At 41.4% G+C, this 17,094-nt stretch overlaps 2 protein-coding genes across 3 annotated transcripts; one reads left to right on the top strand and one right to left on the bottom strand.

Moving 5' to 3' along the window:
* Nucleotides 1–8: 8 nt before the first annotated feature.
* Nucleotides 9–8,570, bottom strand: LOC129840747 (septin-10-like). Of its 2 annotated transcripts, none has more exons than XM_055908898.1 (10): nucleotides 8,448–8,570; nucleotides 7,598–7,712; nucleotides 6,675–6,870; nucleotides 6,218–6,404; nucleotides 5,319–5,480; nucleotides 2,760–2,856; nucleotides 2,479–2,647; nucleotides 2,190–2,322; nucleotides 1,725–1,909; nucleotides 9–1,204 (listed from the first exon to the last, which is right to left on the bottom strand). In XM_055908898.1, exons 1-10 carry the CDS (start codon nucleotides 8,472–8,474, stop codon nucleotides 1,189–1,191), a joined length of 1,287 nt encoding a protein of 428 aa, XP_055764873.1. In that variant the 5' UTR covers nucleotides 8,475–8,570; the 3' UTR covers nucleotides 9–1,188. The 2 variants fall into 2 exon arrangements, with proteins under 2 accessions (XP_055764873.1, XP_055764874.1); XM_055908899.1 differs by lacking the exon at nucleotides 8,448–8,570 and adding an exon at nucleotides 7,842–8,206.
* Nucleotides 8,263–15,408, top strand: LOC129840746 (ankyrin repeat domain-containing protein SOWAHC-like). Its single transcript, XM_055908896.1, has one exon. The coding sequence runs from the start codon at nucleotides 10,368–10,370 to the stop codon at nucleotides 12,063–12,065; it is 1,698 nt and encodes a 565-aa protein (XP_055764871.1). The 5' UTR covers nucleotides 8,263–10,367; the 3' UTR covers nucleotides 12,066–15,408.
* The last annotated feature ends 1,686 nt before the right edge of the window (nucleotides 15,409–17,094 follow it).

The following is a 17,094-nucleotide window of genomic DNA, read 5'->3' as shown; positions in this document are numbered from 1 at the left end:
TACCGGTATGTATGACAAACGTTTTATTTTTTTGGTGATATAAACCCTTCTCCACACCTAAGAACAAACCTCAGTTCATATGAGTTAAGAAAAAAGCTGTGTACAAAAAATATTGCTTAAATTACACAGCCAAGTTATTTTCAAAGGTATCCTTTGAGAGGGAAAATACATCTGGCAATTATCACATCAATCATTCCACACACACACACAACATACTATTTTTAAGCCATAAGGCCCAAAGAGGTGTGGTATATGGCCAATATACCACGGCTAAGGAATGTTCATATGTACGCTTAGCGTGGTATATTGGCAATATAGCCCGAGGTGCCTTATGTCGAAACCATTTGACGTAGTGTTCTATTCAGAAAGGTCATTGAGCAACAAAAAAAAAACCTGGTTTCACTCTTCAGAAATTAATTCCCATGTCAGGAGCTGCTTCATTCTTTAGCATTTGAATAAAATACAAGGTATCTGTGGCAGTAAGGCACATAAAAGGCATACAATAAATGTTTAAAAAGTAATACCTCAGTGATTGGAATGTAACGCATGCGTGGATATAACGTAGCTCTGGTCTTTGGTACGCATTCCTCCACTAATGTAACATGAGGTGAGGAACGACCTGGACCAGTGCTAGGTATTACTATACATGGAATCCATCCAGAAACACATGAGTCTACAATAATAATGCATAGAATAAATATCAAGCGATATAATACACACTAGTGGTGAACAGCATATTTTAAAGACATGCAAATATATATTCTATCTGCAGAATTAAAGTTGGAACAAGTTCAAGTCTCCACATTATCTGCTATCCCAGTAAAGTCAATACTCAAGACAACCCGGTAACACAACTAATTCCGAGATTGGACAATTAAATACATCTTGAATGTCAATGTACTGTTGACCATCAAACAAATTGTATTTCTGTTTGGTGTGAAGTACAGTATTTTCAATGATAACCCTAACCAGACCTTGTTCATTTGGCACCCTCTAGCTGTAGAAGTGAAAAGTAATACAAAGGGTTACCAGTATTAAAAAGAGAATTATCAATACTCTGGCTGGTATTTGACAAACAACATTTGTGAGTTGACTAAGGCAAACAATGACGACGATCGGTGAATGTATTCCATTTTGTATTTATTCGTCTTCTGTCTGATGGGAGGGGGTCTTTGTCCATTTATTTCTTCACATGAACCCAGAGCTAAAGACCCAATGAAAAAGAGGAAATCATTTAGAGATCTGTGTCACTACATCATAACACACATCTATACTCATTAACTAAGCTTTCCTATCAACTGTCAAATCAAGTTTCCTCTTATCTAAAAAAACAAACAAACGGATGCTTTCTTTATACCCTCCCTATCATCTCACTGACTTCACAGGTTTCTGAAGCAACTGTTGTGGTTTTGGTTAGTAGCCTCGTCACAAGTTAACTTAACATCCTTAGCTTCCATCTCTAGGCTCCTGTCAATCAGAAATACAATCACACTGATGAACTAAAATGACTGTATAATGCCTGCAGTCCACACACAGACAATATACAATTCTGGTGTACATTCATTTTTGTTAGTCTCTGCACATGCATCATGAAATTGAGATGGCAAATAAGTTATGATTGAATTAGGATAGATTAATGTGTAATAGAGCTTTGAGCTGTCCAAAACATTTCAGCAATAAACATCTTGGAAGGGAAACTTATTTTACAATATCATGCATCTTACTTTTTACGGTCTTTGTCCTTCTTGAGGTTGGCGTTAGTGTTGAAGGGCTGGCCTTGGAGCAGCTCGGCAGCGGTTTTCTTCTTGCTGAAGGTGTTGATCTCGTCCTCCAGGGACCTTCTCTTCTCATCCAGCTTGCTCTTCTCCTCAGAGTGCAGTCTCTTCAGCTGCTCAAACTTACCTTGCAACTGAGGGGAAAATATCAAGACGTCAAGTGTTTTTAATAGCTCGACTTTCTAGTGCTTTTCTAAAAACCCAAAGACGCTTGTCACGTGGATCTCTTCAACGAAAAATACATTCATGGAATATGAAAGATCATTGAAGATGGGCTTTCTGTGATGATTTCCCCTGCTAATGATTAGTTACAAATCATGAGTCTTTGAAAGCCACGTCTACACCTATAAGTCTCTTGCTGACCTGTATAGCATGCTGTCACAGTAGGACACGGTGTGTGTGTGTGTCCAGTACCTCTCTCTCAGCTTCCTTCAGCTCAGTCTCCTTCTCCTTGACTCTCTGGACAAACATCTGCCTCATCTCCTCCTCTCTCCGCTGCAAATCTCCCAGGAACTCGTGACGCTTGGCTTCATAGGTCTCCTGCAGGCTGTAGACCCACACGGTTTAAAACTAAGTGTACAGCCTCCTCTCGCTGTCTAATGTTAAATGTTTTTCCACAGACCTTTTAATCTATGCATCTCATCTGGTTATCACAGGCCCAGAATTATGAGAACCGTGCGCGCACACACTGCTCTCTCCGTACCTGACTGGCTTGCTCTCTGGGTTCGTGTCTGTGAATCCCATCTCCTCCAGTTTGCAGCGGCGGTAGAGCTCGTAGTGGCGCGTGTGGGTCTGCTCCCTCAGGTCCTCCATGTTCACACAGATCAGCATCTCCCTCAGCTTCACAAAGTCACAGTGGTTCTCATTCTCCACTGAAACAAGACAGACCTTTACCTCCTGGCATTTGTACTGCAGAGCCATAGACACTTCACTTCAAAGAAAGCTGTAAGCCTGAAGCCTACACGGTAAAACAAGTTTACCTACCTTGCACCACACCCCAGGGATACTGCCGAGCTTTGACCATCTTATTTCCAATCTTCACCTCCTCTGAGCTCCCCACAACAGCAAAAGGCAGGATACCCTGACATTAGCAGATAGATCATAGAAGACACGGAGTACATTTACATGCACATTAAATCAATATTAAAGTGACTGATGCCATACTTAACCTACTGCCAAAATCATGTAAACACCTTACTCTGCTGATCTTAAAATCAGAGTATAGTCAAAAATCAAAGAAAGCATACGCTAGGGTTGGACGGTATACCGGTATTGATACATGAACTGTTTCTCTTCTTCTATAACGTTATTTCAATGTTTGGTTTCTTGAACACTACTGGTGAGGAGGTGTGATATGCGACTCGTCTCCCTCACCAATATGTTGATGATAACGATGCTGCTTCTTAATATAAATCTAAATCAAATAAATGTGTATTTGTCACATCCACAAGCGTTCTATAATGACACTATTAGTTTGTGTATATTACTGTCTGCAATTTTTTTTTTTTATTGTTAGCCACTGGCTAGCTAATAAATGTACTGAGTCAGAGCAAACATAGCTAGCTAATACACCCTGATACCAGTGCTGTTGTAGGCCTAAATCAGCATGTTTTGTATTTATTTAATATCTGAAACATGCAGTGAAGCCGCTCAACTACATCATACCAGTCATCCAACAGACTCCCATTCAGAGCGACACACAGAAGCATCCAGGGTCAATGCCCTGCTCAAGGGCACGTTGACAGATCTCCCACCAGGCCAAAAAACATGAACCCGAAACCTCCAAGATCCCCCAATAGCTGTCCCTCAACCATTTGAGACCCCTCCTACAAGCCCCCCCCCCCCCCAAGAAGAAAAATGTAAAATACAATTCATTCCATTCCCCACCCCCAAGAACCCCCCAATGCACCAACAACCAAGAGAATGAACTAAAGACAGAAGAAAACAGCAAACATTTTAAAACACAACAACTAAAATCATAACAGCAATGCCAACTGTATATGTTTGTGTGCATGTCTGGCACTATTACATGTATGTGTGTGTTCTTGTATGCGTTTATTTGAATGTGTGTGTATATGCATGTGTACAAACACCTGCATGGCATCAGCCTCAGGCAAACCGGCATTAGCTGTAAAAACACTGCCCCTCAGTGTCATTCAAACATACTTTTTATTGTGTTTTATTTTGACTTTTAAAAAAACAACGTATCTCCCGCGCAACAACTCCAGTCCCACTTGTCTGCAATTCCACATCCCAACCCTCAGTTTCCCTCAGCCCATCCCATCTATCTCTGCTGGCCACCCTCAGCTTCCCTCGGCCCATCCCATCTATCTCTGCTGGCCACCCTCTTCGGGTTTCTACGCAACACATATCTTTCAACTATGCTGTGATGTTTAACGTACAATTTCAATCTATCTAATCGAATAGAATCCAGATTGCGAGTTGAAGATAAATACTTTTACTAAGAGTATTAGTATATTAGCAATTGACTGACCCAGTCTCTCCAGATCTCCTAACAGTACTATTTCTAGGGTCAATTTTAGATCTATGCATTTTCAGCCATTCCTGAACCTGAGACCTGAAACAGGCTACCTGAGGGCAATACCAAAACAAATGGTCTATTGATTCTGTATCCTCACAACAAAATCTGCAGTGCTTCGATGATTTTATGCCAAAAAATATTCAACATTTTGTTGGTGGCGAGAATTCTATATAATAATTTTGGCTGAAAAGCACCGAAGTCTTGAATCTTGCATTTTATATATCAACTCATACACCCTGTACCATGGAATCGGTACATCAAAAATCTCTTCCCAACTAATTCGCAATCTGTATGGCACAGTTGTCAACATCCGGGTACTCAAATTAAACTGGTATACTTTCCTATTTTTGCTATTTTTATTCCTCCGCCAGTTTTGATCCTTATATTGGGCAGACAGACCAGTTCCCTACCTCCTCCATTTTTGGGGTAATGCTGTAATCAATTGGTTGCACTCTTGGATTGAGCAGACCTTCCCGTACAATTCTGATAACTCCATGAAGGACATAAATCAGCATGTTGTTTGTGCAACAGTATCTTCTAAATCAGAGAGGAATAGGCGAGGTATGAATATGTTATCTGCGCATGTGCTAGCACCAGCCGAGCGAGCCTCCCTCTTTAGCGTGAGTGAAGTGAGATCGGGAAAAATTAAAGTAGGAATATTTGAAGTTGTTCTCATACAAACTTTAGAAGTCCGAACTTTTTCTAAAAAAGAACATGTCGCTGTCGTCGAACATTTATTTTTATTGCATATTTTCTGTATTGATCAAAGTCCCATCAGGTAGCCTGATTTCTGATGTGTCCATGTAAATGGGATTATTAGGGAAATCGTTCTTCCAAAGCATGTAAATGTTATCATCAAACTATCCACAATAATCGTGTTACTGTGTGCATGTATCCATACTCACTGAGGTGCACTGTCTAGCACAGTCAAATTCACCACTGTAAGGAATGGAATTGGGCAGAGAGCCTGAAAGACGCCAAGGGAATGTTCTACAACTCACATTCATGGCCGTGTTGATCTTGGAGACGGTCTCGTCGTCGGTAGGGAACTGGTAGATCTGGACACCGTTACTGACCAACTCACTCATAATCTTGATCTTAAACTTGTGGAGCTCGCTCTTGGAGATGGTGTCTGCTTTGGCGATGACAGGAATGATGTTGACCTACAAAAGAAATACAGTTTGTCTAATAAATAATACATTTTCTTTCTGAATTGACATTATTCCCTCAAGAATCAAACAGGACATATCATTCATTTTACAAGTAGAAACAAATTCCCTTTTGTGAAAGAACAGTACTGTAAAACATGCAACTATGGGGCTCCCGAGTGGCGCAGCGGTCTAAGGCACTGCATCTCAGTGCTAGAGGCGTCACCACAGACCCTGGTTCGGTTCCAGGCTGTATCACAACCGGCCGTGATTGGGAGTCCCATAGGGCGGCGCACAATTGGCCCAGCGTCGTTAGTGTTTGGCCGAGGTAGGCCGTCATTGTAAATAAGAATTTGTTCTTATCTGACTTTAGTTAAATAAAAGGTAAAAAAAACTAAACATACAACTAAAGCACAGTCAGGACAGACTTCTGTGATTGCCCAGTGGCTGAACTAAGTCAACATTCCGCTTTGACAGACTTGTTCAGTCCTGTCACAGTAACACAGTAGTAATTACTCATCATGCAACTCCCAGTTTTTACCAACCGCCATGACACTTCCTGAACTGCCCAAATACTCTATAACACTAAATAAAAATAAAAACACCCCCTTAATTAATTATACATTTAAACAACAATTATGAAAAAAAGTTCATATTTATAGACTAATGCTGTAGAACTGTGCCAGAACAAAAAATCAAAAGAGAGAAAAGAAATGCAATAGTGACAGCTTCTTTTAGCTTTAGGACCTCACCTTGCTGTCCAGTTTCTTCATGGTGACCAGGTCCAGGGACTTGAGAGAGTGTCCTGAAGGGGCGATGAAGTAGAGACAGGCATGGATACGGGAGTCGTGGTAGTTGTGGAGGGACCGCTTGATCTTCAACTCTTCCTGTAGATACGACTCGAACTGGGTGTCAATGTAGTCCACAACATGCTGGTAGCTGCCGAAGGAAACATTCAGAGAGCAGATATTCCAACAGAAGTTGCATAGCATATGTAGTAAAACATGTGATTTTGTGGTGGATTAAAAGATCAAATAATGTGCTTTGTTTTGTCATTCAGCATCAGGGTCATATTCGGTAAAGCATAGGATACAGTAGCAAAAAGTTTACGAAACACTAAAACAAAGGGTTTAAGTTATCGGACAAGTTCTGTTAGGTTTGGTGCCTAATGAATACGACCCAGGTATATCACGACTGCACTTCCCTCACCTCTCCTGCTTGTTCATCTGGTCCCCAAAGCCCACTGTGTTGACGATGGTCAGCTTGAGTTGCACGTTGCTCTCCTGCAGGTCATAGGTCTGCGCTCGCAGCTTCACCTTGGGCTCGAAGTGAGACGACTCAAAGTTCTCAAAGTTAGTGTTGAACAGTGTGTCCATTAGGGTGGATTTGCCAATACCCGTTTCGCCTGGATAGTGAGGGGAAATACTATTTGCTAATCTTAGTGATAACATTGCTTGGTAAATTTTGGGTCAAACTTGAGGAAAATGAAAAATACATTTTAGACAGTTCCAAAGAATGACATTGAGGATTCTAAGCCAGCAGCATACCACCCTGCATACCACTGCTGGCTTGCTTCTGAAGCTAAGCAGGGTTGGTCCTGGTCAGTCCCTGGATGGGAGAGCAGATGCTGCTGGAAGTGGTGTTGGAGGGCCAGTAGGAGGCACTCTTTCCTCTGGTCTAAAAAATATCCCAATGCCCCAGGGCAGTGACTGGGGACACTGCCCTGTGTAGGGTGCCGTCTTTCGGATGGGACGTTAAACGGGTGTCCTGACTCTCTGAGGTCATTAAAGATCCCATGGCACTTATCGTAAGAGTAGGGGTGTTAACCCCGGTGTCCTGGCTAAATTCCCAATCTGTCCCTCAAACCATCACGGTCACCTAAAAGTCCCCAGTTCACAATTGGCTCATTCATCCCCCTCCTCTCCCCTGTAACTATTCCCCAGGTCGTTGCTGCAAATGAGAATGTGTTCTCAGTCAACTTACCTGGTAAAATAAAAATAAAATTCTCGGCACAAGTCCAGAATAAATTAATTGAAATGAATTAAGAGGAAATGGGCAATTTTTTCCCCATCTAAAAAGGGGATACTGGTCTGGTGGCTGAACTTTTAATGTAACATCACAACGTTACTCACCAATACAGAGGATATTGAAGCAGAAACCTTGACATGTTGATTTGTTGACCAGCTGGTGAGGTAGGCTGTCGAAGCCAACATGGCCAGACAAGGACAGGGGCCGGGCATTTTTGTCCTGTTATAGGGAGACATAGCCAACATTAGGCCATCTCAGTATATGACAATATCTGACAACAGCTTGGACTGGTTAACCTAGGTAAATAATCTTATATTCCTATGTTTTCATTGTGTGTACACTACTTACCCATACAAGGCTACATGTTCATTTGTCTACAGTACACGCAAATATGTATCTATGTCTATGAATGACACCCTACCTGACCTGTCCCTTACTTTACTGACACTGATTGTGGATAGACCTGGAGATGGCAGATCAGTTTCAGCAGCATACATTTGGCTAGATGTTGTAGCTAGCACACAAAGTTAACTTTCACTGGCTGCCACATCGGCAAACTAACCCATGCGTTGGCAAACTAGCTAGACAGATCGCGGCTAATTTTGTTCTATGTGCATTTCATATATTAATTCTTGCTCAAAGGGCGTAAACAAGTTCCAGCAGTAAAACCCTGCTTTTTAGAAACTATGGTTGGAGCTACGCTGTTAGACACATAGCTAGCTGGATAGTGAAAAAGTTACTTAATCAGTTCCAGGTCGTCTTATTGCAATCCTGCTGTGCAGACGGTCAGATCTCACAACGCCCAGATAAGTGTTTACCTTCCAGGATTACGCAGCGCGACAGCAATAAAGACGAACTGGAACGTAACCATGCTAACTAGCAAGCTAAACGTGCCGTAAGTTTTACAACTGTAGATATACATTATTTAGCGATTGAATTAAACACAACAATTACCCCCTGGGCAACATCCGACGTAGTCATCTCGGAATAAAGCAGCTAATAGCTACAAATACTAACAGGCTGTAAAGAAAATAGGCTCAACTAAAAACGTTGAAAAATCGACTACCTACGTAGCCATGAAAGGAATGTAGGCTTGCACACTTGTTTTCATGGCTGGGGAGACACGAGTGACAGTTATGTTTGTGTTTTAACAAAATAATATATATATATATATTAAGTACTAGATCTTCTGATTTTGTGGTATGTATTCATCAAATTCTGAGTACAGAGTAGTTATTTTGAACTACAGGATTGTTAGTTACTATATAGCGACCCCCATAGAACGAATGGTATAAACCACTGCTCCGGAAATTCGTTGGACATACATGGTGTGAAACTAAGTAGACATTTTGGTTCTTTGCGCGACTTTGACTGACCGACCACTAATATATATTTCAAAATGGCGTTTCAAGGGTCACAGTTTCCCAATGGTGGTTGCTAGGAGGCGTGGACAGAGATACTTTTGAGGAGATGGGGAACGCCATTGGAATCGTATTAACGCTCATTGTGTACGTTGCCCATGCGTCGTCTAAGAGCCACGCCGGCCCACGCGGTGCATTTCTGGGACGATGGAGTGAATGGGAGTCGACTGGGCGTTAACTCAAAAACACAACATTAGCATGCATTTAGTGAACAATAAGCATTTTCCGAGATGTGGGATAATTAACTTGTTCTCTGAAATCGTGAAATTACGGACTTTCAATGGAAATAGGCAGGTTTCTCGACTCATACCCTGATTTCCAGAAGGGATTGTGAGAAGATTAGTTTTGCAACCACGTGAAGCAGCATTACAAGTGAACGCAATCGTTTGACATTCTGCTGTTTGGGGCGTTATGCCACGTTCAAGATAACTGGGAAAGAACGAGCTCCGACTGGGAAAATTGATTTGAACAGCCATCCAATTCGGAATTCCTACTCTTCCTAGAGCTCTGACTTTCCGACCTTAAAATACAGATTCATTATTTGACCTAGTATTTTTTTCAGTTCCCGGATGTTTTGAACGCTGCATTATACCACAGATAGACATTGAGCCAGATATTAAACCGGATGTATAAATGTGAAGCATCCGGTTGGCGTTTCCACTCACTACCAAATATGGTGCTGCGAGGAAGCCCAGTGGCCGGCACGGTGAGAAGATGGAGTGAGATGGATTTTGGCCTACATTCTGCTAATTTTCTAATCGATGAAACATTTGATCCCCATAATGTTTTATGTTTCCAAAACTGTAATCTATAACAAACAGAGTGGACTGCGTTTTGCAGACTTTACCCTTTGCCAAAGTAAAACATAAACGTTGTTTAGGAGTGTGAATTGCCTTATTGCACACGCGCACCTCATAGTATGCGTTCCCTAACGAAAATATGCAAATAAATGCTAGAACGCGCCAATAAGATCTCACTAGCTCGTGCATGGCTCTTCCCATCTCCTTGCCTGTTCTGCCCACTTTGAATAATTTCCTCCCATTGGAAACGACAGACTCTGGTCTGTCTTGGGTTAGTTATAAAAATCTTTGGTTATACGTTCATTCATTCATTACCCAACGGAATTCCCATCTCCTCCTTTCTCTAATGTCTCTGTAGTGGATCGCTATGACCATAGAAATAAAACGGATAGACAGGTCTGCTAGCAAAAGTGGGTCCTTCCTTACTCAACTCTGGTTGGGGTGACATTTCTATTAATTTCTATTCTGTATCAAAGAAGCACAACAAGGTCTGAGGATGATGTGATGGGACAACACCAACCAGAGCAGGTGAAAACCGTAATTGTACGGGCTGATTCAACTCTAGCTAATTTATAAACATAAAAAGGAAGATTATTTTTAGATCTGTAAGTGGTTTGCCGTAGCCTTTTAATTTATTTCTTTTTAAATCAGTAATGGCGACCGAGTGCACCCAAGAACTGGTTGTTCAATTTCTAACCGAGCGAGGGGGGAGAGTGAAAAACCAGATATTCATTGACTATTTCAAAGCTGTTTTCCCAGAAGACCCTGACCAGAAAGCAATTGTTCGGGAGAAATTCAAGGCATACGTGGACAATGTCGCATTTGTAAAGTTGGAGAATGGAGTGAAATTTGTATGTTTAAAAAAGAAGTATCGAGTTTCATTGAAGTGTACCGTGGAAAAAGACAGCGAATACAATGGTAACGGGACAGGCACCTTATTGGAACAAGAGGACAGCGGTTCTGTTATATCAAAATCATATAAGAACTTGATAGAAGATTGTGCACCACAACTGCATCTGTCAGTATCATCTGCTGCGGATGTGCGCTCTTGGGAAACCACTGCAAACGAAGAGGCACAAGACATTTCACCTGGCTCAGGTTACGGAACTGACAATGCCACGAGAGCGAGACCGCATGACATTTCTGGAATTATTTTGGAAGGTAAAATTGTAGAAAGAGCTGCTTCAACAAGGTCTGTAGTTCAGAATAATAGGTTATCAGACAATATGGGAAATGCGTTAGGCCTTGGTGGCAATGGAGAGCAGACATTGCAACCGCACGACATACCGCAAATTGCAGTGATTGAGGCGTCACCTTTGCCTACATCCGCGGATGGCTCTATGTTCCACTTACCCAGACGTCCATTTCCAACTAATGCACAGGACAGCCTGCTGTCCCGTCACCCTTCATCAGAGGACGGGGCAGACGAAGGCCAATATTATGATTTTCAACAGAGCATATCTGGGAGTGACAGCAACACAACTAAAGGTAGCCGTAATAACTTTATTGAGCTCATGATGAACAGCTCCCTCCAGGTGCGACGCAGCATGGTGTTGCGGAACTCAGACTCCGCCTCTGTGGTTTCCTCTACTACAGACGAAGACGGTGCTTCAGTCACTCTGGACCCGTTGGAACACGAATGGATGATGTGCGCATCCGACGGCCAATGGGAGAGTCTCCACCGTCTCCTTTCCTGTGAACCGAACCTTGTCATGAAGAAGGATTTTGTGACTGGGTTCACCTGCCTGCACTGGGCCGCCAAGCAGGGCAAACAAGAACTACTGGCGCTTATCGTAAACTTTGCCAAACAACACACAGTGCCCATCAACATCAACGCCCAGTCAAGTGCTGGCTACACGCCACTACACTTAGCAGCAATGCACAACCAAGTTGAGGTGGTGAAGTTACTGGTAGGAGCCTATGACGCAGACGTAGAGGCCAGAGATTACAATGGGAAAAAGGCGTGTCAGTATCTTACAAACAGTGTGGCCGTTGATATCCGTGACATCATCGGGGCGGGTGGTGGCGGCGACTCGGACTCAGAGAGCACAGACTATGGGGATGGGGGGCGTTGGAGGCTGTCTAAAGTTCTCCAGTCTAATCTGATGCCCCTCAAACTGCACGGTCACAGTGAGGAGGACACTGGTGATGGAGCAGACCAGGCCAGACAGAAACCCTTGCTGAGGAAATCGTCCTTTAGCAAGATGAGGCCCAAACTTCAGAAGATCCGCTTCAGATCTTCACAGATAGTTCACAGCACACCGTTCCCAGCACATTGTGAGACAGAGGAGCTTAACTGGTCCAGGAAAAGCTCATTTAAATCCAGACCCATGTCAAATCTGTTTGGCTGAAGAATAGCCCCTATGTACACTCGACAAAGAGCAAATAAACTACTACAGTGCAGGATCAAATCAAATCAAATTTTATTTGTCACATACACATGGTTAGCAGATGTTAATGCGAGTGTAGCGAAATGCTTGGATGACTGACACAATGGGGTATAGTTTGATGTTACAAGTTTTATGTTTTTTTGTGGCATAGGCCAAGTCTGGTGTTACAAATAGTTAAAGGTTTTCCCCCAGGCATTATATGAATATACTGAACTAACAGAATATGGTATTACATGATCTATTGAGTAACTGGCCAGATTGCCACCCCTGGTTAGGCTAAATATTTCTGTGTTAATCCTCTTCTCATTCTGAAGTAGCCAAGTAGGTCTTATTGTTCGTCTGCTTGAACCCTTAACGTACATGTAAAGCTGCCTGTAACCCACTGGGCAAAGATGTCATTTTAACGTCTAGTTTTGATTGACATTTTATTGACTTTAACTAATTTGAATTCAATGTGGAATCAACCAAAAATGACACCATGTCATTGGATCTAGGTTAAAAGTTGGGTGATTTAAAAAGATACAATTATCTTACATTGGCTTTGGGGGAAAAAAGTACTCAATCAGTTTTCCACGTTGATTTGACGTCTTCATATGGACTTTTTTTGGTTGAAATGACATGGGAACCAGGTTGACTCGACCTGTTTTTGCCTAGTGGGAAGTGTTTAAACTTCAAGTTATTTGACCACATGGTAGAAACAATGTCATTGATTTCACAATGCTTGGGAACAATCTTATTACTGTCAGACTGTTATTAATTTATTCTCCCTTGTATATTTACGTTGCTTTAAGCACTTTGATTTTAAATCGTTATTGATCCAGCTTCCCTGCGGTGGATGCCATTCAGTCCACCTGAAAGACTTTGAGATGGGAATTTACTTCCTCTTTGTGTTCAAGTGGACGGTTGGAGGCCAATGAAAAGGCCTCTGGTCCTTTAAGTCTGTAATCAGGATCAGTAGGGAAGCTTTATGTGTCACAAGGTACGCTGTTGTTGAGTGCATGGTAGGCCTACTGTGTAAAGTGCTATGATGAAAGATCAGGTCTCATAACTATTCACGTTTAAACGGGTACATTTTTGACCTGATCATAGCTCCTTATTTTGAGTTGTCTAAGGTTGCAGTTGTCTGGTATCTGGTAGGTTACCCTGTGTTCTGTTTTATATCAACAAGCTCAGGCTTGCTGCCCCAGGAGAGCCTAGCTCAGCTGAGCGCGAGCAAGAGAGACTGTAGTGTACATATAGTGCCTTCAGAAAGTATTCATACTCCTTGACTTATTCCACATTTTGTTGCGTTACAACCTGAATTCAAAATTGATTAAATATATATGTTTTTCTCACCAATCTACACAAAATACCCCATAATGACAATGTGAAAACATGTTTTTAGACATGTTTGCAAGTGTATTGAAAATGACATACATAAATATCTCAATGACAAAAGTATTCACACCCCTGAGTCAATACTTTGTAGAAGCACCTTTGGCTTCTTTTACAGCTGTGAGTCTTTCTGGGTAAATCTCGAAGAGCTTTCCACACCTGGATTGTACAGCATTTGCCCATTTTTATAATTTTTTTAATTATTCAAGCTCTGTTCAAATTGGTTATTAATCCTTGCTAGACAACCATTTTCAGGTCTTGCCATAGTTTTTCAAGTAGATTTAAGTCCAAACTGTAACTCGGCCACTCCGGAAAATTCACTGTTATCTTGGTAAGCAACTCCAGTGTAGATTTGGTCTTGTGTTTTAGGTTATTGTCCTGCTGAACTGTGAATTCATCTCCCAGTGTTTGGTGGAAAGCAGATTGAAGCAGGTTTTACTCTAGGATTTTGCCTGTGCTTAGCTCCATTCCATTTTTTTTTTATCCTGAAAAACTCCCCAGTCCTTAATGATTACAAGCAAATAAAGGTGAAATATAAAAAAATAAAATACCCATAACATGATGCAGCCACCACTATGTCTGAAAATATGGAGAGTGGTACTCAATAATGTGTTATGTTTGAGGCAAATTCAATAACACTTTGTATTCAGGACAAAAAGTGAATTGCTTTGGATTTTTTTTTGCAGTATTACTTTAGTGCCTTGTTACAAACAGGATGCATGTTTTGGAATATTTTTATTCTGTACAGGCTTCCTTTTCACTCTGTCAATTAGGTTAGTATTGTGGAGTAACTACAATGTCGTTGATCCATCCTCAGTTTTCTCCTATCACAGCCATCAAACTCTGTAACTGTTTTAAAGTCACCATTGGCCTGATGGTGAAATCCCTGAGCGGTTTCCTTCCTCTCCGGCAACTGAGTTAAGAAGGACGCCTTTATCTTTGTAGCGACTTGGTGTATCGATACATCATCCAAAGCCTATTTAATAACTTCACCATGCTCAAAGGAATATTCAATATCTGCTTTTTTATTTTTACCCATCTAGCAGTAGGTGCCCTCATAGCCGTGGGTAGTAAGGGTGCTGCAGCACCCCCTGAAAAATCATAATAAAAAAAAAAAAAAACATAAAAACTATAAATAATGTTTTGGAAAATACAATTTTTTTCACAAAAGTGGTGCACTGGGCCTTTAATAGTCCTGTATTGGTGAACTGATATAGCCTGCTATAGCCTTTTAGTTTTTGTGCAATGTTGCACTGAATTCTAACACTTATTTTTACTCTGCACTTTTGTTATTTGTTAATATAACTGGAGTGTATTTAAAAACAACAACAACAAAAAATCTTTGCAAATCCTTGTCTCACATGTACTAGTTTAATTGTTTGTCTAGATTAGATTTAAGCCCTACTACTTATGGCATTAACTGTTTTTGGGGAATTTAATGTTTTTTCAGTCAATGTTTTGTATTGCTGAATAGCCTACAGTAATGCTACATAGTTTACATCTGATTTTGCTACTTGATTTTATTGTGCAGTTTTGTATTCTTGCAACATTAGCTCTTTTTATTATGCAATTATTATTTTTCTTGTATCAACCACCTGCTGCTAATTATGATATTCAAAGGGCTGCAACCGTGTTTCTCTTGTCTGTTTGTACATTAAATGATATTATTTTATAGTCCTCTTTTCGATTATCAAACAAAAGAATGTTAACATAAAAAAAATCGGACACCTCACTGTCGACAATCATTTAAGATCTATGTTCAATACTCTCTGTCTTCAATAATATTTTCAAAGCTAGATTGTGGAGTTTGCATTTTTATCAGTTGGAAACGTATACCTACATCTTTGTGTTGCTTAACAGAAATATGAAACTACTGTTAGCTCTGCCTTTACACAACCTGATAAATAAACTGTCATACTGTCACTATTGAGATCTGTCTTGTTCTGTTTAATGCAGCAGTCTGTCTGTCAGTAGTAACTAATACACTGTTTTCACAGTAAGGAAAATTTCTGCTTAACCAGTAGTGCACACATTTATTTATTTACTTATACTGTGTGCCAGATGGCTTTTATGTTCTCTTAAAGGCTCTCAAACAAACATTTGTTTTTATTGCCTGTGAATTTCTGTGCCCCAAAATAGGATATAAAATTACACTGTGGGTTCATTGTGGGAAATGAGTATGGCACGTTTTCAATGGTAATTGCTGTATGACTAATCTCAGTCAAATCTCAGCAGGTATTTTATTTTATTCCTCCATTGAGTAATGGAGTGGAATAGCATCGATTATTCAGTGAAATGAAAGAGTACATATGGACCACCTTAGCTCCACTCTACAGAGAGATGTGTTTGTCCTTGACCGGGGCAATACATTACAGTCTGGGACAGATTGATTGAAATTAAATAACTATATAATATATATACTGTACAGTGGATTTGGAAAGTTTTCAGGGCCCTTGACTTTTTCCACATTTTGTTATGTTACAACCGTATTCTAAAATGGATTAAAAAAAACTTACTAACATAAGTATTCAGACCTTTTGCTATGAGACTCGAAATTAAGCATAGGTGTATCCTGTTTCCATTGATTATCTTTGCGGTGTTTCTACATCTTGATTGGAGTCCACCTGTGGTAAATTCAATTGATTGAACATCATTTGGAAAGGCACACATCTGTCTATATATGGTCCCACAGTTGACAGAGCATAAACCAAGGTATTGTCCGTAGAGCTCCCAGACAGGATTGTGTCGAGGCACAGATCTGGGGAAGGGTATCAAAATATTTTTGCAGCATTGAAGGTCCCCAAGAACGCATTTGCCTCCATCATTCTTAAATGGAAGAAGTCTGGAACCACCAAGACTCTTCCTAGAGCTGGCCAAGAACCCGATGGTCACTCAGAACTCCAGAGTTCCTCTGTCGAGATGGGAGAACCTTCCAGAAGGTCAACCATCTCTGCAGCATTCTGTGGCCAGACGGAAGCCACTCCTCAGTGAAAGGCACATGACAGCCCGCTTGGAGTTTGCCAAAAGGCACCTAAAGGACTCTCAGACCATGAGAAACAAGATTCTCTGGTCTGATGAAACCAAGATTAAACATTTTGGCTTGAATGCCAAGCGTCATGTCTGGAGGAAACTAGGCACCGCTCATCACCTGGCCAATTCCATCCCTACGGTGAAGCATGGTGGTGGTAGCATCATGCTGTGGGGATGCTTTTCAGCGGCATGGACTGGGAGACTAGTCAGAATCGAGGGAAAGATGAACGGAGCAAAGTACAGAGAGATCCTTGTTGAAAACCTGCTCGAGAGCGCTCAGGACCTTAGACTGGGGGCGAAGGTTCACCTTTGAACAGGACAACGACCCTAAGTACACAGCAAAGACAACGCAGGAGTGGCTTCGGGAAAAGTCGCTGAATGTCCTTGAGTGGCCCAGCCAGAGCCCGGCCTTGAACTCCATTCTTCTCTGGAGAGATCTGAAAATAGCTGTGTAGCGACACTCCCCGTCCAACCTGACAGGGCTTGAGAGGATTTGTAGAGAAGAATGGGAGAAACTCCCCAAATGCAGGTGTGCCAAGTTTGTAGCGTCATACCCAAGAAGACTCGAGGTTGCAATCACTGCCAA

This window comes from Salvelinus fontinalis, chromosome 41 (assembly GCF_029448725.1).
Source record: "Salvelinus fontinalis isolate EN_2023a chromosome 41, ASM2944872v1, whole genome shotgun sequence".
Classification (NCBI taxonomy): domain Eukaryota; kingdom Metazoa; phylum Chordata; class Actinopteri; order Salmoniformes; family Salmonidae; genus Salvelinus; species Salvelinus fontinalis.
Note: the sequence above shows the minus strand (reverse complement) of the source record. Positions and strands in the feature narration are given on the sequence as shown.

Coding starts and splice junctions, on each gene's coding strand:
- LOC129840747 (XM_055908898.1), bottom strand. CDS start 8,474: ATGACTACGTCGGATGTTGCCCAGGGG. Junction 7,713..8,447: donor CGTCGGATGTTGCCCAGGGG/GTAATTGTTGTG, acceptor TCCCTATAACAG/GACAAAAATGCCCGGCCCCT. Junction 2,648..2,759: donor TCCCTGGGGTGTGGTGCAAG/GTAGGTAAACTT, acceptor GTCTTGTTTCAG/TGGAGAATGAGAACCACTGT.
- LOC129840746 (XM_055908896.1), top strand. CDS start 10,368: ATGGCGACCGAGTGCACCCAAGAACTGGTTGTTCAATTTCTAACCGAG.